The 23,916-nt window shown below is 42.7% G+C and overlaps 1 protein-coding gene across 1 annotated transcript in view; it reads left to right on the top strand.

Moving 5' to 3' along the window:
- The first annotated feature begins 13,385 nt into the window (after positions 1–13,385).
- LOC111231289 (sodium/calcium exchanger 1-like) overlaps positions 13,386–23,916 on the top strand; it is a 54,240-nt gene continuing 43,709 nt past the window's right edge. Inside the window, exons 1-10 of the mRNA XM_022758334.1 lie at positions 13,386–13,463; positions 14,736–14,875; positions 15,032–15,184; positions 15,278–15,505; positions 15,641–16,054; positions 18,301–18,411; positions 18,507–18,659; positions 20,965–21,061; positions 21,280–21,471; positions 22,027–22,219. Coding sequence (XP_022614055.1) covers positions 14,825–14,875; positions 15,032–15,184; positions 15,278–15,505; positions 15,641–16,054; positions 18,301–18,411; positions 18,507–18,659; positions 20,965–21,061; positions 21,280–21,471; positions 22,027–22,219 — 1,592 coding nt within the window. The 5' untranslated portion in view covers positions 13,386–13,463; positions 14,736–14,824. The remainder of the gene's footprint in view (positions 13,464–14,735; positions 14,876–15,031; positions 15,185–15,277; positions 15,506–15,640; positions 16,055–18,300; positions 18,412–18,506; positions 18,660–20,964; positions 21,062–21,279; positions 21,472–22,026; positions 22,220–23,916) is intronic.

Raw genomic sequence — 23,916 nt, 5'->3', positions numbered from 1 at the left:
CACACCGCTGTCTCCTTTCGTTTGTGTGTGTGTATGTGTGCGGGATTGTGACCTTGAGGTAAGGAGGTCCATTCAGCTGTTGATTGCCAGGCCTCACTGGCGTCGCCGCAGGTAATGCCGTGAATTGATTCAGCGCCAAGCCTGAACATTTTCCCCCTCCTAATCTAAATCTCTCTCCCGCTCGCTTTTCTGTCTCCTCTGTCTTTCGACGCCTTCCTCTCCCTCTCTCTCCTGTCTTTGTCCCTCGCCTCCCGGCCTTGCAGTCTGCTCACCTTGCTCATCTGTGGCTAAGCCTGAGCCCCAGTGTTGCCAGCCTCATTGCTTAAATTTCCTAGTCATTACAACACTGTCAGTAGAGGTCTATCCATATTCATTTGCAGTTTACAGTCATTGTTTGTGTCTGTGCATGTGAGGAAGATATAAACTAATGTGTGTGTGTGTGTGTGTGTGTGTGTGTGTGTGTGTGTGTATGTCTGTGTGTATATGTCTGTGTGTGTGTACCTGTTACAGCTCTAGCCAACCAGCAGCTACTCAGCCTGGCAGGAGCAGTGATTATTCTGTTCTTCATTATAAATGATAAAGGTTCATTCCAACCATTTCACATTGTGTTCATCCAGCGAGTGTGTGTGTGTGTGTGTGTGTGTGTGTATGTGTGTGTGTGTGTGTGTGTATGTGTGTGTGTGTGTGTGTGTATGTGTGTGTGTGTGTGTGTGTATGTGTGTGTGTGTGTGTGTGTGTGTGTGTGTGCAAGAGTGAAATATTAGAGCTCCGTCTCCTCTCTGATATCAAACAGTACATACGCCCACTCACACAACCACTCGCACACCCACACACTACTCTTCGCTCCCTCTCATAATTACAGCGGGGACGTTTTCACTGGTTTTCATTAGCAGGTTTGAGCAGATTGTGAGTGCAGATGCATGTGTTGTTAGATCTGGGAGAGTTCAAGAGTTTTAAATACAAAGAAGAAAAAAAAAAGCATGCATAGATGAGAGAAAACATGTGTTCCCAGGTATCACTTGAGCAAAAACATGCAGCTACAGGGCATGTTGAGCTGTGATTGAAGGGGCCTCATCTGAAGTGCTTTGTCTGAATGTTGAAACACCGACTTTCCAACAAGTCTGTGATTTGGACAAAACATTTTTTTCACACTTATGAAAATATGCAACACAGCCTGCGATTGACATTGTAATTATGTCGGATGAATCAGGCACCAATAAAATATAGATCCCTCTGGAGCTTAGATGTAGTTATAGTAGAAGAAAACAAGACTATGGGGGGTAGTAAGAATAAGATGTGTGGGTTGTAATGACATACAGCTATTCTCCCCTTTTCACTGTTTAATTACACAATAGCAAAATGGTTGATAACACAATTTTCCCTCAACTTTACCCTTGCTCTCAAGTTCTGTAACCTGTAGGTAGCCAGTATTTTTTGTTTTATGTTACCATACACTGTATCTACAGATGGACGCAGCCTCGGTGACGTCACACACAGGTTTCAGTTTTGAAGCTCGGAGTGGGCTGCTCCACCGATGCCATCTTGGCAATTTGTGTTTTTGTTTGTTAGCAGCTGTAGCTCCTTTACCAGCAACTTCAGTATAAATAGGTATTGAATGTAAGACAACAAAGTTTAACATACAGCCATTGTAAAACATATGCAAATATATAATGATCTTGTGTGGCTTAAACATATTTTAAAAACCTATTTTAACTGCACGTGTTAATGATGTGCATGCTTATGGAGCATTTATGAGCTGTAGATAAACTGTTAATAAATAGTTTATTCATTAGACATTATAATGTGGCTGTAAGCACATAGCAGCACCCAGACTGCTACACATAGCCCAGACTGGATCACTTTATACTTCTACTAAATCCAGTGCTGTTTATTTTAGGAAATCCTGTGTGTGCTGTGACGTTTTCTTCAGCTTGTTATGGTAATCTCCACTTAACAGTCTAATTTATGAGGAAAACCCTCTTATCTAATTGACTTAGTTAATGTCATCCCTATGAATAATCAGCTAACGTTACTCTCTGCTTTCTCCCATCTGGCTGACACACACACACACACACACACACACACCCACACACACACACACACACACACACACCCACACACACACACACACACACACACACACACATGGAGTGCATCACCCACTCATTTCATACCCATAATGATAATGATAATGATAATAACTTTCCTATCCCATTAATCAATGTGGTAACACCACAACAGCACAGAGGCGTGTTGGGTCTCTGTTCCCCACTCTCATTTTTTGTGTTTTTTCTCTCTGTCACCCGCCTGTGTATTCAAATGAAAGACAGGATGATCAAAGGAAAAACCAACATAGTGTAAGTTGTTGAGTCCACCGCATGCTGCTAAAACAACTTCAATGCTCCTTGGCTTTGATTCTACAAGTCTCTGAACACCATTCATCCAAAAGATATTCCAGAAATGTTTAATCATTGGACAAAGGTGATCACTCACAGCTACTCACAGCACACACACACCCCCCCAGCAGAACAGAGCCACCAGATCTGTAAGTGTTGAGCACTCAGCCTGAGTCTCATAAACACACTGTACACGGTTCTCTGATTCATCCACCTGCAGCATCCTCTAATCAATACATTTGATTATCTCTTCCTACAGTACGAGTTGTCCTTCCTCATACAGGCTGATTACTGAATAAGTGGATAAATTGGTGTTTGTGTGCGGGCGCACTGTGAGTGTTTGCATCATGATTCTCCTGTACATAGCCTTTACTGGACATAAGTATTTTGATACTGTCTGAGGGTAATGGTCTCTTTATGATTTGTAAAGTTTGACAGTCACTTTAATGACAGTTTAGCTGTGTGTGCGCGCATGCCTCTGTGTGTGTGTGTGTGTGCGTTCCCATTGGCTATCTTTTTATCTGACTGTTAAACAGATGTTGTCTTTTACAAGAAAACAACAAACAACACAATAAAAAAAGGAATCAAAATGTGCTTAAAGTTTTAATCCGAAAACAAATAGAAGAAAGAAAAACATTTGACACTGAGGCCCTTTTAGCCAGATTTAGATCCACTTTTGAGCTGCTGTACTGAAATCACTGGATTTTAGCTTTAATACAGAGCTGCAACTAACTGTCATTTTTTTTAAGTCTCTTTCTGGACCTTTTCAATCTGTTTTTGGTCATTTTAGTTGTCTTTGTGGCTCTTTTGCATCTATTTTTTGTCGTCTTGTGTCTCCTTGTGCTTGTTTTGAGCCTCTTTGTGGACATTTTAAGTCCCCTTCTTCATTTTTCTAGTCATTCTGGTTGTCTTTGTAGTCATTTTGGTTCTCCTCGTAGATGTTTTGAGTCTGTTTGTGGTCACTTTGTTGCTCCGTGTGATTTTTTTTTGCGGTAGTTTTTGCGAGAAAATAGACACTGTGCGTATATATAGAAACTGAAAAGTGACAAGGAGAAGCACGAAGAGTGTGGAAAATGGCTGGCATAAAGAACATGATTGGCTGTATGCTGTTACCATGGTGACTAATGGGATACCAAACTTATTATCAGTGTATAGCATGAAGGGGGGCGCTGTGAGTGTGTAAAAAGATACAGATAAGAGTGTGTGTTTAAAGGAGAGAGTCCTTATGCAGATGAAGTGGAAAATTGCATGTTGGTGAGTGCGTATGATGTGAAGACATGAAGTGTGTGTGAGCGCTGACAGGTACACTGTGTGTCTGTGCGTGTGTGTGTTTGTGTCTACTTCACCACTCAGGACTATAAGAGAGAGATCAGGAGGGATTAATGCAACTTCCAATTATTGTTCCTGTGTTTGCGTTCTCTCCCTCTTTCCCTCTCTTCTTGTTTCCCACTTTCCTCCCTCTGACAAACACACACTCGTGTGCAAGCAAATGACCTCCCCCTTTCTGTTTCTTCCTCTTTCCTCTAAGCTCTCAGTGACAAGGGGATTTTCTTTAGCCTTTTTTAGTAAGATTGCGGTTATTTGTCACACAAGAGAGATGGAGGGATGGGAGAAGAAGAGAGGATCAGATGAAAAGCACAAAGAGAGAAAGGAACAGGTGGGAGACAAAGAAATGGAGGATGTATGAAATGAAACAGAGAGAAGGAGAAGGAGAGCAGCGGAGAGGGAGGAAAGGGAAATGAGAGAAAGAGGAAAAGAAAGCAAGAGAAACTTACATCATCCATCGAAAACAAGCCTGGAGGATGAGGAGGATGTTTGTGATGATAAACTCTTCACCCTCAATGACTTTGGCACACACACACAGACACACAGACACACACACACACACACACACACACACACACAGACACACACACACACACACACACACACACACACACACACACACACACACACATCTCCTCATTTGCTTCCTGTTGGCCAGCTTTTGTCATAGATGCGACTTGAGGCGTCGGTTGCGTTTAGGTTAAAGCAGTGAGAAATCATCATGCTCATACATCAGCTTTTTATTAGCTTTGTATCGGGTTCAACACTCCACTGAAATAAATAGTCACTTCTTCATCCAGCTTTATTTGCAGGTGCAGAACAGATAATGAATGGTAGTTGAACTATTCATTCATTCAAGTGTAATTTATCAATTGCAACCACATGTGATGATTTTTTTTTCCAGGAAGGTGCTTGAAACATGAATCTATATAGAAACAAAATCCACATAGCAGCTTTATAAGTCAGACAGGTAACGCTTCAGAAGGTGATACGATCCTCCATCTATCATCGTCTGACCATGCACTGTTCTCTCAATAACATCACTCCACAGTATGATTTCCCTGTGGGTGCTCACACTTATCCGTAGTTGCTCGAGCTCCCCTGCACCCACATAATTGGCACCCATGTTTGCAACTGAAGAAGTGAAAAATTAACTTTAGTTAAAATATAACTTGAGATTTAGTGTGCATTGAGATTAGAACTGCTGACAATGTATGCACGAGTGTTTCCCACAAAAAATGTAAATCATATTTTACACTTTTTATTTGAAGTGTTGATCCATAAGAGGATATATTTGTTGTTTTAAGAATTAAAAAACAACTCAGTGTAGTTTTACATCTCCTCTCTCAGGCTTCTCTCTGGAGCTCTAGTAACAACAGGTCGCCCAGCCAATCAGAAGAGAGGAGGCTCTGAGCCTCTCTTCTTATTGGTTGGCTGTTTTCTGAGTGATCAAATAAAAATATAGCAGATTTCAGGTAAACACTCAGAGAAACCAAATCCTGCGAGGTTGGATCGTGGGTCCAGGTGGGCGGGGCTTAGGGCATGGCAGAGAGCGGTGGCTGCTTTGTTGTGACATCACAAAGTTACAGAAGTCCTGACGGCTGGTTTTAAGGCTTAGTTTCTGAATACAGGCTGTGTGCATTTCTCTCTGGACTGAGCGCTTTGATATTTCACATTAATATAGAACCTAGACCTGATCTATAATCAAACAACACATGGACATTTATATGGGACCTTTAAAACAGCAGCTCTCAAAGTAGCTGTAATCTGCATCTGTTATTGCTCTTTGCATGTTGCATCATTAGCGGCAGACACATTTCCTAACACTTACACACTCATGTAGAGTATATGCATTCCCACCACTACTGCTGGCTGAAAACAAGCTTACATATGCGCACTCCTTGAGATAACTATTGAAATAAATTAATTTCAACCTCCAGAGCTGTTCGATTTTTATGCCTCTGGCCAAAGACACACAAAACCCCCAAAAAACACACGCACACACACAGACACACAGACACACAGACACACAGACACACACACACACACACACACACACACAACCTCACATACAGCTCACACACACGCGAACGCCACACACAGCCAGCCTTGTCATATCATGCATTATCTCCTCCCGTATTAATGTCACAGCCCATTAAAACCCTTTTAACCCCATCTGACTGATGTCCTCGCCTACACAAACTTCCACATGTTTATGCAGCTGATGAAGGGACAGAGACAAGGGTAGAAAACACTATTAAAAATAAATGAGGTCTTTGGCTGCAGAGGCATGGCGTCGTACTTTATATAGTTTCATGTGACACAGGAACAGCAGTGAAAAGCGTTGGTAAGAAGATAAAGAAGATTAAAAAAAGAACACCGAAAGAAATGGACGCAAAGGGAAAGGAGCAGAGCTGAGTTTTATTGCCAGAGGCAGGATAATATTAACCTAGGCTGACTTGGTAGTCTGTGGTGAATTTGTATGCTGCAAATGAAGGAGCCAGACTCTTTTGGGAGCAGGGAGCAGCAAGATGTCTTTACTCATGAACTTCACCTCACCTTCTCCCGTTTCTTACATTATTCTGTGGCCGGCAAGCCGTCTTACACTGCGGCCACATGAGGAAAAGGCAGGTGGTTTTAAATGAAGAGGGGTAAAACGGAAAGACGGGGTGTGAATGAGGAGCGAAGTTGTGACCAAAAGCCGTGGGATTATACACAAGCTCTCTCTCTTTCTCTCAGTCTTAACCTTTGTGACCTTGGCTACAGGCTTGATCCGACTTTCTACGCATCATATGACTCGAGCTGACGTCTGAACATTACATGCAACGCTGTGTGTGTGTGTGTGTGTGTGTGTGTGTGTGTGTGTGTTTGTGCGTGCCCATCGTATACTATATCATATATGCAGCACTGACTCTACTGACTCTACTATAGGTTCTGTCAAATATGCATGCTTCTACATAACACCAGCGTCAGCGGGTGTACAATACATATGTGTTTGTGCAAGTGTGGCTGTATATTGTGTGTTTGCTTAGTGATGCGCATGGCCGTGTAATCTGTGTGTGAAAAAGTGTGTTTGTCCTAAGAGTGATGGATGAGGCTGGTGGCAGATCAATGTTGAGCACATTCCTGTGGGGAGAGACATTGAGTGACCACCAGAGTGCTGATCACACACACACACACACACACACACAGCTGACAGTTTGCAGCTGTTTTCTACTGAAGTATTTTCGTTTCAGTAAACTTTGGGGCAAATGTGTCTCCAACTGCATATGATTTAAAAATAAAATAACCCTTGTTTTTGATTAGATCTCACTCCTGGAAAGGATGGAGCAAATTTGTTACTTTTTTTTTTTTTTTTACTTTGTCAATCTCCTATGAAAGCAGAGTAAGGAACAGGTGCACCAGTGGCTGCTTTCAGCTTCAGTGGGATGCTTTTGCAAGCAACAAAAATATGTGCTGCGCTACAGATTGTGTTACATTTGAAAAAGGCAGCCCCTTCAATGACAGTCCAGCCCCAATGGGCTGCGTTCACTGACACCTTTACGTCTTTCTGAAATGTCTGGATGTTTCAGGAGATCAGAGAAGAAGAGCATTTTTATCACAAAAGCTCATTCTGTGTGTTACCTTTTTGAATCTCAGAGCAAAGATGCAGTGAGAGTAATGGACAGCTGTCAGTCTGCTGTGTGGATTCTGTTCACTATCCTCTTCAGATCTACACACACACACACACACACACACATATATATATACTGTATATATATAGCATAAACCAAAGCTCACTGATGCGTGTGCGACACTCTGCAGCCACGTCTATCGCTGTTTGGAGGCGACAGCCAGGCTGCATCCCTAATGTTTCTCTTCTCGTTCCACTGGGTTGCGTTCGCCATCGCCTTCAATCTGCACTGTGCTCCGGAGTACGGGCAGCACTCTCTAACATGCTTGGACAGCTGTATCCACAGCCCAGTGGGGCGCGTTCACTATCGCCCTTAAATCTGCCTAATTACGCATCTCATCAGCTCTTCAACCGCTCGATAGCTGTAATCCCAGAGCCACACACCCTCACGCTCTGCCTCTCTTTCTCCACCTCTTCCTTTATCTCTGTGCATCTCCTTCCTGTCTTTCTCGGGTTTTATCTCAACCTCTCATTTCTTCTTCTCTACCTTTCCCCCTTATTCTCCCCTCCCCCCTCCTTTCCTCTGTCCCCCTCTCTCTGTCTGTTGCATCACCCCCCTCCCCTCGTCTCTCCTCTAATCTTGTCCTCACCAAGTAACCAGGCTCTTTGAGCTCTGTGTACCACAGGCAGCCAGCGCCACTCTGCTCCCCCTCCCTCAAGAACTGCTCCCTCCAGGGTTTGCCACACTGCCTCATTACCCCCCCTCCAGCCCCCCCACCCCACCTAGCACACACACACACACACACATGCATGGAGCTTCCATGGCTGTGGCCAAAGATCAGTCACGCATGCACATTCACCCATGCACACGCTCAGACCCAGCAAATTGCAACGCACAGCACAACACCAGTTACACACCAACAAGCAGACGTGTATCGGAGAGAGGAGGCAGACAGGAGACATGATCCATCACAAAGTGCCTCGTAAATGAGTCTTAATCTACGTGAGAGAAATTGTTTGTTTTTCCTTTTCATTTGTCTGTAATCTTTTCCTTTGAGACAGTGCCTTAAAAAAAATATAAGCATTAAAGTGCTATAAAAACAAGAACATTACTCTGGATTCAAAGTTGGAGAGAGAACGCAATGACAAAATAAACTCGCAGCCGTCACAGAGTATATAAATCCAGCTCTAGCCACTACTGTGTTGTAATTACATAAAATGTCTTCACCTGGAGGGAAAAGAGATATTACAAAAACTAAAACACTACCTGCACTTTTCAGCTCACACTTTCCTCAGGGTGTTGGATAAGTCACAGGTGATTTGCACTGAAACTCTGATATGATTGCACTTCATTTTGTTCAGTTTTTTTTCAAGACTCAGGTCATATCACCTGTTAAACTAGTGTTAGCCGTGTGAAAGAGAGGATGGAAATGAATGAAGGAATGCTAGCTGAGCCTGGAAAGATGTGATGAATCAAATGTCATTTAATCCTGAGACAACATTAGCCCTCTGCTGTGTGTGTGTGTGTTTGTGTGTGTGTGTGTGTGTGTGTGTTGATTCGTGGTGCCAAATGAGGCAAAGCAGTGAAGCACCGCTGATGTGATATGAATCAACAACCGCACTCAATGTTCTTACTGCTTTCAATAAACGGGTTAAAGCTTGTGTGTGTGTGTGTGTGTGTGTGTATGTGATGTGCTTTACAGTCGGTGTGAATATGTGTGTTGTCTGCTTTCATCTCTTTCCTCCACTGCCCTCTGGCACATGCTATACTTAACATTCTCCAAATTCTGTTTTTGGGGCGACATTGTTAGTCTGGTTTATTCAGCCACTGCTTCTCCAGGCAGGTCATTTCTTGTGCTTATTAGTTAAAGATAACAGACTTGAGTTATTATATGATTTTTGCTGACTTATCTCAGGGCTTCAAAGCTATAATCCTAAGATTTCCGTCCTGGTTGATCTGGTGACATCTGTGGTTACTGTGGCAACAGCAAGTGTGATTTAATATTATTTAAACTGACCCACTGTCAAAAAATGCCCAAATTTTTTTGATGAATGATCACTGTCAGTGCCATCCTTACTGACAAATACATTACGTAAACAGTGAGGCTGATAGCCGAGAGATCAAATTGTAGACAGTAACACTGGATTACATGCTGCATCATTTCCTTGTAAATCCCTGCATGGCAGACTCTGCTACTACAAAGAGAGGTAGTTACAGAATGTAAATACATTGAACAGCTATTGCATAATGCAGATCTTAAATAGTATTAAAAAGGGGGTCTGATTATCATCTGCTGTTTTCTTTTCCAGACTTTTATTTTAAGACATTTTGCAAAAATAAAAGTCTTCTCTTTATTTTATATCAATGTCTTTCATCTTCTTTCTACCTACGAATAAAACATTGTAAACATGAATCATCCAATTATCAAATTATGTGATGTACACACACACACACACACATACATACACGCAAATATGCCAACACTGTGAACACCTGTTGGCTTGACTGAAAGCAGAACAAAACGAAAATCGCAGGATGGCAGTTTGTGTGTGTGTGTGTGTGTGTGTGTGTGTGTGTGTATACACATGCACACATTTGCATACATGTTGGCATGCACTCCCACATGTGCATGAGCATCACTGTCAGTCTTGAGAAAAGTCAGAGCAGGTCGTGGTTCGTGTGTGTGTGTGTGTGTGTGTGTGTGTGTGTGTGTGTGTGTGTGTGTATGATCTGTCAGAATGATTCATGTCTTACAAGGGAACACCCTGGGGAAATAAGGAACACACACACATACATGGATACATACATGCACAAAGATTAAGAAGTCATTTTAAGCTTTGGACACACTCTCAGATTCAGTGGTTTGAAAAGAGGTAACAGAAAAAAAAACTCTCTTTCCAGACTGTCTACATTTAGGCCAACAAATACACATACTGTGCAGCGGCAACAGCCGCAGATTTGTTTACAGATGAGGACGACACGTTAGGAGCGATAAGGTTGGGCCGAGAGGAGGTGTGAAAGGAGAGAGCGAGCGGGGGATATGGAGAGGTGCTAGAGACTTGAAGTGGTGAGCATGTGCGTAGGCGGAGAGGGACGGATGGGCGACAGGACATTCACTTACGCACATACACGGAGAAGAAGTGAGGATGGGAGGATGAGCAGGAGGTGAAGGAGCCTGTCAGAGGCTGGGAGGGAGCTGGAGGTGGAGAAGGTGGGAATGGAACGAGAGAAAAAGGCTGAGTGATGCTGATGAATCAAGTCTTGAGAAAGGCGGAAGTGGGGAATTTTGGAGGGGGTATTTTCAGCATCATCAATATCTGAATCTATTATGATTACTTTTATTGATTTAAAGTTATGAATCATCCTTTTGAACATCAGAGGATCAGATATGAAACAGGAAGTTGCTCCGATGTTCCGGGACTGTGATGGCCCACAGCTAAAAGTTAATTTATTCTCTGTTTACTATTTTGATCTTAACAATTAATTCTCGACCTCATTATTAAAACTTTTATCACTCAGCAGTGTGTGACATCTAATTTCTGGCTGAGAAAGAAGCGAACAAGGAAAGAGGAGAGCGACTCAGGGAGCGGAGGAGGGAGGCGGCGGTGGGATGGATGGCGGTGGAGAGAAGCGAGTCGAGTATTGAAGTGACAGGTTGTTGTCAGAGCAGCGAGACCCTGGAAGATAGATGAAGACAGGGTCAGCAACTCCCCGCTAATGTCACGACAGATGACTAACTGCGGTTGTTTGTGTGTGTATGTGTGTGCGTGTGTGTGTGTGTGTTTGTGGGAAGACAGGGTCAGCAATTTTTCGTCCAAGGCTCACTAACCCTGAGTGTGTGTATGTGTGTGTGTGTCTGCATTTGGAAGTGTGCGTGTGAGAGTAGCTACAAGGTCGGCAACTTCTGAACTACAAGGTTGACACAGTTTGTGTTTGTGCGTTTGTCTCTATGTTTTGAGTTTTTCTATGTGTCTGGACTTTTGTGTGTTACGTTTCTGTTCCTCTGTTTGCTGTGTGTTGATGTGACCTGAACATTGCCAGTTCAAACTGTTTCCCTTCCTGTTTTTGGTCTGTTTTCACTCACAACATACTGTCTGTGGTCCATCTGAAAAGCCACTTTGCTTCCGCGTCATGGAAACATATTGCTGCTGTATCGCTGCTGCCTGTTCTCAGCTCAGCTTGTATTTACTGACAAAAAACCTACTACAATTTGTGCTAAACAGTGTGTCCACACTGCCCATATGAATGAATGTTCCCCAGTTAAAAGGGTCACTGAAGTCTGAACATTTTGGCCTTGACTGTGCACTTGCATCAAAAGAGCCTGGGGATTTCTCTGCCCTAAACTCGGCACACTTTTCACTGACTGCGTACAAGTCTCTGTTTCTTCTCTTGGACTGAAGGCCAGAGACATGAGCCCCAACTATATTCTTAATACTAACCACAAACCATGCATTAATGAACTATTTGGCTTCTTGGGGGCAGAGTAAACAAGAATAAAGAAGCTGTAAGCAGTTGCATATTACTGCCTAGCTAATATTGCTAACTACTCTGGCAGGAGCTAATGCTAATGAGAGCAAGAAGCAGAACTGTGGGCCATGAAACCAAAAGAACGAGCTGAAAGATGCTAAAACGCTCAGTAGAGCTGAGGGGAACTGCAGGTTTGTCACTATAAGCAGCCCCTGTCACATTAAACATAATCATTTGACTCATTATTCACACAAAAATATGAACAGTGTAGCTTTAACCAATCCACAACCGTCCATAACCTAAACCTTAATCATTTGATCAGTGGAGCAGGAAGATCTGCATCCGACCTTACACTCTCACTTTACACGAATAACCCACCAGATTTTGTCATAAGTATGAATACGTGAGACGTGCTGAGCATTTGGATAGACAGCTGAGGAGCTGTGTGTGCAGTGGGAAAGGATTGGGAACTTTCTGCAAGTGTTTATGTATTTTTTCTGCCCTAAAAACTTATCACCACAGGAATTCATAGTGATGTTCTGGCTGTGGGAGCCATGGCTCCACTGAATTATAAAACCAAGCCTTTGCCCCTGCCTAGATTACATCAACCCAGTTCCACTTTCACTCTGGTTATCTGTTATCACAGCTGATTTCAAGAGTGGTTCACTCTATTCACATTTAATGGAAGGAAGGCCCGGCACAAAAGTGGCCTAATGAGACAGATTATAAAGTGCAGTGCTCTGAAAGATTTCCATCTAACTTAAGTTAAATGAAAAACAATCGTAGTTCTAATGTCCATGTCACAAATAGAGCAATATGTGTCTACTTCCTGCTCTGTGGCCCAGCTAAGAAAAGGCTCCTATTGACTGTTCTGCAGTCCAGGCTAAAGACAAGAGGTGATGGATTTCTTTTATCCGGTCCTGCAGCACCTACTTCAGCTTTATTACAGACTTTATTATTTTAACTTTATTGCAGATGCTGGCTACATGTGTAACATCGTTTACAGCGCTTCTTCAGACGTGTTCTTTAGACTTGCTTGTAATGACCTTTCATTATGGCTTTTATTACTTTTTCATTCCACTTGATCTGTTTCTAATCCACCGATAAAGCACTCCGCAGACACATTCTACTGAGTTCTTCTGAAAATGAAGAATGTTGTTACTTTTAGCCACAGGTGCAGGGTTTTGCTGACAGGCCTCTTCAGCCAGGGATGTTTTTCCTCACCTTTAATTGAAGGCACATGAGCTAATATAAAAGCAATAGACGGTGTTTCTTATAATGAATGCAATTAAAATGGAACTGAAATAGCTGATGAGAAAGATCACTTAGTGGTGTGATTGAAATATTGAATAACAACTCTCCTTCTCTCTCTACCTTTTCTCTGTCTCTCTAACTCCAGGATTTGGACGTCACCTCCACACTGAGCCGACCCAGTGGAACCCAGTAGAGTCCAGTGAAGGCCTGGCTGCATCAGTAGAAATGGCTCCAGCAGCCATGTCTGTGCCTCCGTCCTCTCTCACCTCCCTCCACCCTTCCCGCCTCCCCTCATCCCTCCTCTTCTTCCTCCTCTCTTTCCTTCTGCTCCTGTCATGTCCTGGATCTGTCCACGCAAATTCATCGGCGAAAAACTGTTCAGCCACTGGAGACGTCTGTCAGGAAGGTGGGTTGGTCTTGTCTGTGAGCACACTGCGGTTTAATGCATACAGGGAGGGATTAACACGATTACATAGGATAGTACTTAACACTTTCAACAAGTGCAGCTTGGGTTAAGTAGTGTGGTAAGTAGAGGAAAGAGTTAAAAGCCTTATCTGTGTACCAGCCATGTAAGCTACTGATATCACAAAGATTTATGACAACTAAACATAATGATGTTCACCATTGTTACAAAAATACAACATATAGCCTAATCTCAGTGGAAACACCATCTTCCTTCCACTTTCAAACTGGATCATTCACAGTATTTCATTTCCAAAGTGGATTATTCAATAAATTCCATTTACTCATATTAAAGAGACAATAATTAAGCAGGAGATTCATGATCTATGATAATATTTATGTTATAATCTAGGCAGAAGATAAATTGAATCACATGGCTTTACTGCATTAATGCATTTATAATTAGTCAGTGATAGTATCCTGCAGATTTAATAGCCTCCATCCTAAACTTTGTATTCAGGTGGGGGAAACAGAGCACTATAGTTCACCTCATGATCAGCTAAAGACAGTCCCACTAGCTCCGGCCCAGTCCATGTTCTGATACTAGTCACTGTAGTGTCCAGCAGGCTGCTCTATGATTGTCATTTAAACTCAACAAAGGCTGAATCTCTTGGCCAGGACTGTTAAGTAAACAGCTGTTAACACTAACGGTAGCTATGTAGCAATAGCACAACTTACAGATGGCAACTTTATTTCTAAAATAGAATAACCTCCTCGTATGTATTGTAGTATATTTTGCCAGCTCAATCTGTGTGACCTGCCCAGAGGCTCTGACAGCAACAGGAAAGAGATTTATTTGCAAAATTGCCAGGCGCTAATTTAATAGTTAAAGCTAAACAGTGTCAGCAGAATATTCACAAAACACCCACATCAGGAACACCACTGCATAGGAGGGTGACAGTGTTTTATTTCCACGCTAAGCTAAAATTTACCACTTGTGAGTTATCTGCTACTTTAGCCAATTTACTGCCCTGGAACTAGAGTGCACAGATCCATTTCAATAAGTTTTAGTAGAACAAATGCGACCATATGGGAACCCCCCCCCCCCTTATTATAATCCTTAATGAGGTTGTGAGCTTTTCTCAAAATGCCCACACTGACAGCCTATACAAGCTCAGAGAGGGAGAGATTAGTGAGGTTATTACATAACATCGTTGCAACCAAATATTGCTTGTGATCTTTTGCTTCAACACTCTGTCTGTCTTTTGACTTTCAGGAGTGGTACTGCCCGTGTGGAACCCTCAGAACCCCTCTGTGGGCGACAAAGTAGCACGGGCCATTGTTTACTTCGTAGCACTCATCTACATGTTCCTGGGCATGAGCATTATAGCAGACCGATTCATGTCTTCTATAGAGGTGAGCAACACATTAATAACGGCATCTTTGTAAAACAAAACAAAACAAAACACACACTGCCTTTCCTTTCCTTTCCTTTCCTTTCCTTTCCTTTCGGTGCCTCTTCTATTTTCCTTTCTTTTATGTTCCTTTTCTTTTTCTTTTTTCCCTCTCCAGGTCATAACCTCCCAGGAGAAGGAGATCACCATAAAGAAGCCGAATGGTGAGACCACCACGGCCACGGTCAGAATCTGGAACGAGACTGTTTCTAATCTCACTCTAATGGCCTTGGGTTCTAGTGCCCCAGAGATACTGCTGTCTGTTATTGAGGTCTGTACAATATGAGCCGGGTGGTTACACATTAGATTAACCGATACAAAGCGTAATGGGAACGCAGTAATTTGATTTGCTCCCCTCCTATAGGTGTGCGGGCACAATTTCGAGGCTGGCTCTCTGGGTCCCAGCACCATCGTGGGCAGCGCTGCCTTCAACATGTTCGTCATCATCGCCCTGTGTGTGTACGTGGTGCCCGATGGAGAGACGCGTAAAATCAAACACCTTCGGGTGTTTTTCGTCACGGCAGCGTGGAGTATCTTTGCCTACATCTGGCTCTACTTAATTCTGAGTGTCTTCTCGCCTGGAGAGGTGGAGGTGAGGATGGAGAGAAATGAAAGCTGTTAAGGGGGGAGAAGTTTGGGAAAAAGTGGAGGTAAGGTTGTAGGGAAGGAAAGGGAGTAAAGGTAGGACGGAAAAAAAGGTGTTAACCCTGTGTCTTCTCTTCTTTAGGTATGGGAGGCTGTGCTGACCTTCCTCTGCTTCCCCCTCTGCGTGGTCCAGGCCTGGGTGGCTGACCGCCGCCTCCTCATCTACAAGTACGTCCGCAAGCGTTACCGTGCCGACAAGAACCGTGGCATCATCATTGAGACTGAGGGAGGGGCGGACGGAGGGCTAGGCATGGATGGTGGAGGAGGGGGAGGAGCGCTGGGTCCGGGTGGGTTCACCAAGATGGACATGCTGGAGCTGGATGGACAGATGGCGTTGAACTGTCACAGCGGGATGGATGGAGGGATGATGGAAGAGGGAGGACCGAAGGACGAGGAGGACGAGGCCAGGAGGGACATGGCGAGGACGCTGAAGGATCTGAAGCAGAGGCACCCGGACAAAGACATGGAGCAGCTGATTGAGATGGCGAATTATCAGGTTAGAAGGAGTGTGGTGTATGTTTTTTAAAAGAATAGTTAGACATTTAATAACTTCTTTAACAACTTGTTAGCTTTGTGTCCACTTCTGTAGACTTCATTCCATACAGTTCTGTCTTAGAGTTTTGTGTCTGAGCTTTCGGAGACATTTTTACATCTAACAGAATGAAACTGTTGCAACCACAACATCATGCATCACATTTCACATTTCATATGCGCCTCCTGTCAGGGTGACATTGTGTTGGAGATGACGCTGTGACACGTTCAGTTGTGAACAAGATGTTTGAGGTGACACCAGGTGGGACAGTTCTTGAAGGTGACAGCGCAGAGCTGTTATACTGAGAACACTTGGAAATGCTCCAGAGCAACTTCCCAGCAGTTTGACAAATGACTTTGCGTTTCCATGGCTAATCGTTGCATAACCGCCTCAGTAAATTTGATTAAGATTAATCTCGCCATTCCTGTCTTCTATTGCAATAACTATTCTTGAGAAAAATGGACATCCAACTATGCAACACATCAAATATAAACAGCGTAATCTGGCTGACTACCTCAGTAACTCTCCAAATACCTATGCAGAGGAAAATAGTACCCCTCATGTACTGTTATGTGCTGACTAAAACACTAGTCTGCAGAGAGGAAGGTGCCGGTTGACTTGATTGACAACAGCGTAACATGCAACCCCTCTGCCATCCAGGTGGTTTTTTGCCCGGTAAGTTACATGAACATTAGATATACACGCGTGAGAGTTCAATGAACTTGACAAAAAATGTTTAACTCGAGGTCCACATGCTACCTTTCTTCTGAATCAAGGCTTTAGAGACTGTGGGATGCAGCTAAAAACTCGAGTTAAGATTTTTTGGGGAATTTAGATTTGCGATTGTTCATTGATATCTATAAGTGATGAACAACTTATTGCTTTAGTGTAGTTGAGTTATGATTGTCACAGCGATTAACCAAGCCACTCGGTTAATCGGTTCTAATCCCTGGTGAGAAGAAAAGAAAGAAAGAAGCTTCTACTAGATCTCATACGCAAATGCTCACACACCTCTTTGTTGTAATATTTACCATAGCTGCTTAAAATGTGGAAAAAAACATGTTTGTTCGATGAATACCAATCATCAAATTGGCACATTAAGGATTCATCAGTTTTATCCGTTGCACAAATTTTATCCTTTAATGCTGAACCATAGAGGCTACCCAAGTCGCCGCTGCTCTCCCTTTTCTTCTCTCCCCTCTTCCTTCCCTTGCCTCCTCTCCAAGTCATTTCTTGGCCTTTGTTTTTGGTAGTGAAGGAGGGAAGGAAAGGAGTTTGGCAGGCAAAGATGCATTCAAACCTCCCTCCCCTAGCAGCTACTCCCTCAGCCTTGTGCTGTAAATAAGAATGACAGCTGTTTGGGAGATTTAACCCAACTAGGTAAACTGAGGTTCTTGTGCTCGCAATGAATCACTGACTAAATAATTGAATAGTTTCTTCACTCAGTGGTCTGGGGAATTGGCCTGTCATTAAGTTAGACCAATTTGCTCAGCAAAAACAGATCAAGTTTTTCACTAAACTAACAATTACTGACACCTTCCATCCAGAGAGATGCAGAGTTAAATGAGGATTCTGCGGTAAAAGTGCAAGCGTGTTTCCTTTAAATTTGAATAAATCGCAGCGTTCCCAGCTCTGACGCCACATTTAATCTAATAATCTCCACGGCTAGAGTGGCCAATTTGTTCATTTTCAATTTGGTGGATGGTGAGGATAATAAATTGCTAGTCACACATACATTTTTATTGAAAGTCATTTCAAAGTATAGATTGATAAGGCTCATTAGATCTAAAGTTTGAAGCAAAGAGAGCCAACTACAGTCTGGCGCATTACAAAGACCTTCATCTTCTTTGTCAGTGTGATTCCACATATGTATGTTGTCTGTCTTGGCAATATATGAAAAAACACAAATTATCTGAAGCTCAAACACATCCCTCATCCTCAAGTGTAGGATCTGTGTTAAAACATCAAGCATCCACCCTTCTGAAGTGTCTTCAATTAACTCTGTAGGTGACCTTTGACCTCTAACCAACCTGTGGAGGTGTGAGAGGAATTTCCCACAGGAGATTCACTGCTTAGTCTTAAAACTGCAGCTGACAGTTTCAAAATGAAAGCTTTTATGTAAAAGTAGCATGAATCTTGGAAGCAAATGAAGAAATTACCATGATAGATACAATAGATCTCTTTGTTAATTGATTGGTTCTGTTGATCAGGTCCTGATGCAGCAGCAGAAGAGCAGAGCGTTCTACCGTATCCAAGCAACCAGGATGATGATTGGAGCTGGCAACATCCTCAAGAAGCACGCCGCCGACCAGGCTCGCAAGGTGGGACACACACACAGTATTCCTCCATTCTCTGTTAACCTGAAATTCACAACAGGAGAACACATTGCATCTGATACTGTGTGTTTTCTTTCCAGGTGGTGAGCAGCCATGAGACCCAGGCCCAGGAGGACGACCCTCACACCACCAGGATGGAGTTTGAACCCTGTTTGTATCAGTGCTTCGAGAACTGTGGCTCCCTGAAACTGACCGTTGCCAGACATGGAGGAGACCCTGGAGTTACTGTCAAGGTGCGTGTGGAGTGAATACAAGACAGAAGATTGCTCAGAAAACAGGAATTAAAGTGTTCAGACAATATGAAAGTGTGAAGGTGATGGAGGGAAGAGACACCAGAGGAAACAAAACTCTTCTCTGGACTGTGTTCACTCATAGCGTTGGCACATTTCCTAGTTTTGGTCTGGTCTTACTCAAATCATCAACTCTATAGGCTCTGAGCATCCTTGTTCTCTTTTCTGGTTGGATGCTGGTAAAGGGATAGAAGTGTGTGAAGAGAGGGGAATAGGAGAACTGGGAGACACAATAGAGAACACTTTCCACATTTTTTAGATTTCAGCTTTTCTTTGAATTATGACCCAAATAAAATTCTTTTTGCAAGGGCTCATTGATCTAGGGCTTAACGGTAGCCTGATAATCAGAATTAGAGATTTTCTTTGAAGTCTTCCACAGAGACTCTGTGGCAGTGATGTAGTATCTGATCTGATCTACTACAGGGACTTTGCAAGGCCATCCTCTATTCTTCTCCTTGTGTACAAATGAAACTATGACATCAGTGTTGTGTGTAGAGGTACGCTGATGCCAAGGCCTCAGTCAAGGCTGACTTTGTTAAGTCAAGTGGCCTATTTAGCCTACACACACATGCTCTTTAGGAGCAGTGCATTAAAGGTGAATAAATTATGTTCAACAAGCAGGATTTCTCAAAGAGGCTACTTGACTGACAACTTGTTGAAAAGTTCCAAGAATTTAGTCACAATCCCAGACTTTATAATGCACTAAAACAAAGTTAAATGGAATGGCTAACTAAACTACAAACGTAAATGCACATTAATTGAGTCTTTGGCCACTTTTAGGGAGTGAAAACAAGCTGTAAACGCATAATCTTTTACACATGGCTAACTTGTTAGCAAACACTTGCTTATACACATGTCCAGCAGAGCAACATTACTTTTAATTTGGAGTCATTTTTCAGACTATCTGATGAAGGTAAGCGCAATATTCAATATCCTTTTAGCTCTGTTTTACACTTCAATAACCCCTGAGGGAAATATCTAGATTAATCTGGCTGTTAAATGCACTACTATGTTAACTAGCTAGTTGCTAACTGTGTCAGCTGCTGCTAGGCAGGTACTGTACAGTGGGTTTGAAGAGCTACACTCTACACTGTACTTTACATTGTCTGCTGCGACTGTAACGATGCAGTAAGAGTGACCGGAAACAGTAAAGATGTGACCTGGAAAACCAAAACAATGCGCTAAAGGCTAAATTGATGATAAAAACGCTCTTGAAATGCTAAACTGCAGAGTCAAGAGGTAATTCAGAGGTTTGTTACTATTAGCAGCAGCTTTCAAGTTTATGTAGTTGTGTGAGTTTTTAAAATGAAAATATTGATCATAGAAGCTTTAAGTTTGCTAAAAAGAAAAATTTGGCGCAACTGGATTCCTACAATACCATCCATATCATAATAAAACATATTAGAGCAGATGTACTCCACATACTTCTTGCTTATGCTTTATTATAGAAAATAGGTGTCGATATCCACATAACATTAATTACAACACATCATCTTATAATTTTTCTACTTTTATAAGGTGTCATTAAAAGCGACACTCCTCACGGCTAGAATATCTGAAATTTGATCAAGCCACAGTATACAGTAGTCCCAGCAATATCAGCTATCTTAATGGATGCACTCAAAAATAAGTTTAGAGCTGTGTCACTTATACACATTTCATGAAGGACTAAAAATAGAGCAGAGCCATGAGGTTGACTACAATAGCACCACCAACAGTGAGTCACTGAATGTCTTTGCCTACGGACAGCCACAGATGATTTTGAACTAATTTGAAATTTTCCAATTTTACATAAAAGGTGACAGAATCTGATCACTGTTATCTGACCATAAGTAACTTAGTCTTTGTTTAGGGTGGAGGGGGTTAATGAAATGGCAGATGGTGAGAGGACAGACAGAAAGGAGAGGATACAGGGAAAGTTTTGTTGTACTATCTTCAAAGTCTTTATTATCAGACTGTATCTAACCAGAGGGCTCAGTTTAATGAAGTTGTTTTTCATGTTCTCTCTCCCCCTCTGTTCCCATCTCCCCAAATGCCTCTCCTCTATATCTTTGCTGTCCTCTTCTCTCTTTCTCTCCTTCTATTCTCTGCGTTCTTCTTCTCCCTTTGTGTTTATTTGCCCTTTTCACATCTGTTCACTTTTTTTATTTCCATCTCTAGACGCCCCCCCCCCCACCCCGCCGCTCTCTCTCTCTCGCCTACGTCTGCACCCCACTTCCCATCTCTCTGTGTTCCTATCTCCCCCCAGGTGGATTATCGCACAGAGGACGGTACAGCAAACGCAGGTTCAGATTATGAGTTTGCTGAGGGAACACTGCTGTTTAAGCCCGGGGAGACCCTGAAAGGTAAAAACAACAGTGACAGCAACAATTCATGATATATTTTCAAAAAACATGTCACTGAGACTAAGGCTCAAATAGCAGAGGTCATCTGCGGAACCTGAGGCAGATTTTTTCTCTCTGCTGGCTTCAACAAAAAGGATTATTGTTGAAATTATTTTTCAATGGCGCCATTATCTATCTGTACTAAAATCAACATCCTACAATAACAATTCTTTTACCAGAGATCACAGTTGGAGTGATTGATGACGACATCTTCGAGGAGGATGAGTATTTCTACGTCCACCTCAGTAACCCTCGAGTGGTTGGTTATCCAGAGATTGGCACCGTCCCTCTGGATGCTAGTGCCACCCCTAAAGCTGTTCTGGGTGACAACCACACAGCCACAGTGACCATCTACGATGACGATCACGCAGGTAAGAGGAACCCATGGATAATCTGAAAGTAATTGCTTTTCCTGTAAATAATAACAGGGAGTGACTACAGAGAGACACAGAGAAACTAAAATCACAGATGGAACAAAGCAGCAATTTCAGTTTGGATTTTTTCTTTTGTTCAATTCGGAACATACTTTGCTGCAGCAGGTAATCCCATGATATCCACTAAAAGGTATCACAGGATGGTTTCAAAAGTTCCATTCCCCTTTTTCATTTACAGGACTTTGATAATACCCAAAGAGAATAAAAGTCCGGGAGGATGAGCGGAGGGTGGGCATTTACCTAATGCTTATTATCTTTTATCTAGAGAGAGTGGGTGGTAATCTATTATCCTCTCACTATATATACTCCTTGGAGAGCAGGTTAGTGAGTGAGAGCGTAGGTGTTCATCAACCACATCTTTCAAGTCTTTCTAGTGCTTCTCCCTTGTGACGTAATGTATTCTCCTTCTCTATTTTGTCTTCTCTTTCTTTCTTTCTTTCTTTCTTTCTTTCTTTCTTTCTTTCTTTCTTTCTTTCTTTCTTTCTTTCTCAGGTATCTTTACCTTTGAGAGTGCCAGTCAGAGGGTGAGTGAGAGCGTGGGTGTGATGGAGGTGAAGGTGCTCAGGACTTCAGGAGCCCGAGGCCTGGTAGCCGTCCCTTATCGAACCCTGGATGGCACCGCCAAAGGAGGGGAGGACTACGAACTGGCTTCTGGCAAGCTTGAGTTTCAGAACGACGAGACTATGTGAGTCAATGTTGTCAGTACCTGATATATCCCCCACAAGTATTATAAGTAATGTTATTTCTTTCCATTTCCAATACATAGACTGAATACTTGCTGATATCACAGACAAGTCATTTGCACGATTTCTCAGGTTGTTCTATAACTGAGTAGTCAGAGGTCTCGACTATGAATAAGTTCCAGTACAGGCTGCTCACTTCCTGGCAAAGTTGACCAACGGGCAGCTTCTCAGAAAATCCTGTCATATTCCTTCAGTTTGTCAAAAATATGTTTCTTGTATAAGCAAAATGTGACATATTTTTAGATTGGCAGCAACACATTCCTGCCTCTGTTTCCTTTCTGTGTGATTGACTCCCGCTCAAGAATTGCTGTGAAGGTTAACTGGGTGTTTAAAATGCATTTGCAGTATAAATAGCTCTATTAGGTAGATAACAGTGTAATAATGCCTCTCTTTAAGGTAGGCTACTCTGCATTGAAATGCCTGCACATGCATGTGCATGCACATACACACTTGCAAAATTGCTCTCGCTTCCTTAGGCGCATGCATTTTTAATATGCTGATGTTAGCGGTGTTAAATTGACCAATACATAAAGCGGTTGGGAATGCAGTCTTACTCCTGGGGGCCTATAAACCAAGTGCTCAGTGTTTGTGTGTGTGTGGGAGTGTATTTGGTCTTGTATATCTATCTGTATGGGGACCAATTTGAGTTTCAGATGGTAAGAGTGAGGATGTTTCGCTCAGTTCTGGCCTCCTCAAAGTGCAGTTGGAATGACAAGGTTAAAAGCAGGGTTAGGCTTAGGACATTTAAACAGTGATACGTTTTTAGTGTTATGACATGGGTGTAGTCAGCATGTTTATGTCAGTGAGTATCCTCCCAAGTATAATAATACAGATGTGTGTGCTTGTGTGTGTCTAGGGGCAGAAAATGTTGGCAAAGCCATTCAAAAGCTGTCCATCTGTGGCTTACCCTCAGAGAAAAACCAGGAAGATGGAGTGTGTGTCTACCTGTGTGTTTGTGTGTGTGAGAGTGTGTGCTCTCATACTTCTATATTCATTTTATATCTTGTGTGTGAGGGCACTTTTGTCTTCAAAGGACTGTTTGAGGGTTAAGGTTAAGGGCTGGGGTTAGGTATGAACTGGTCTCTGGTTATGATGGTCTATGGTTAGAGTCTAGGGAATGCATTATGTCAGCGAGGGTCCTCACAGATGCAGGAGTAGGACTGTGTGTTTGTGCCAGACAAAAATTCAGTTAATGGCTTCATGGTCATCTGATACCAGCCAGCCTCTAGGTAGGAGTGTCACTACAAGGGCAGTGTGTTTTTGCATGTGTGTGTGTGTGTGTGTGCGTGCGTGTGTGTGTGTGTGTGTGTGTGTGTGTGTGTGTGAAATGATGTACTATCAATGATGCAATCACTGCTCCTAGTGAACAGCGAGTTCAGGAGGGGATGAGAGAGGAGTTGGGGGGGGGGGGGGGGGGAGAGAGATAAGATAGAGATATACTGTAGGATCAAGGATGCCCTCTGGTAGCTCAGTAATAGTCCGTTGCTTCTGTGTCAGAACAGGAAACTAAAGAGAGGGCTGATGTGAATGGAGTCGAGATTGTAGCAGATTAGATTATGTGCAACTGAAACCACTGTTGTGTTTGCTACAAGAGGATTACACAGATATTTTACGCCAAAAAGGATGTAACTTTGTGGGT

This window comes from Seriola dumerili, unplaced genomic scaffold (assembly GCF_002260705.1).
Source record: "Seriola dumerili isolate Sdu_G_001 unplaced genomic scaffold, Sdu_1.0 BDQW01000295.1, whole genome shotgun sequence".
NCBI classification, from domain to species: Eukaryota; Metazoa; Chordata; class Actinopteri; order Carangiformes; family Carangidae; genus Seriola; species Seriola dumerili.
Note: the sequence above shows the minus strand (reverse complement) of the source record. Positions and strands in the feature narration are given on the sequence as shown.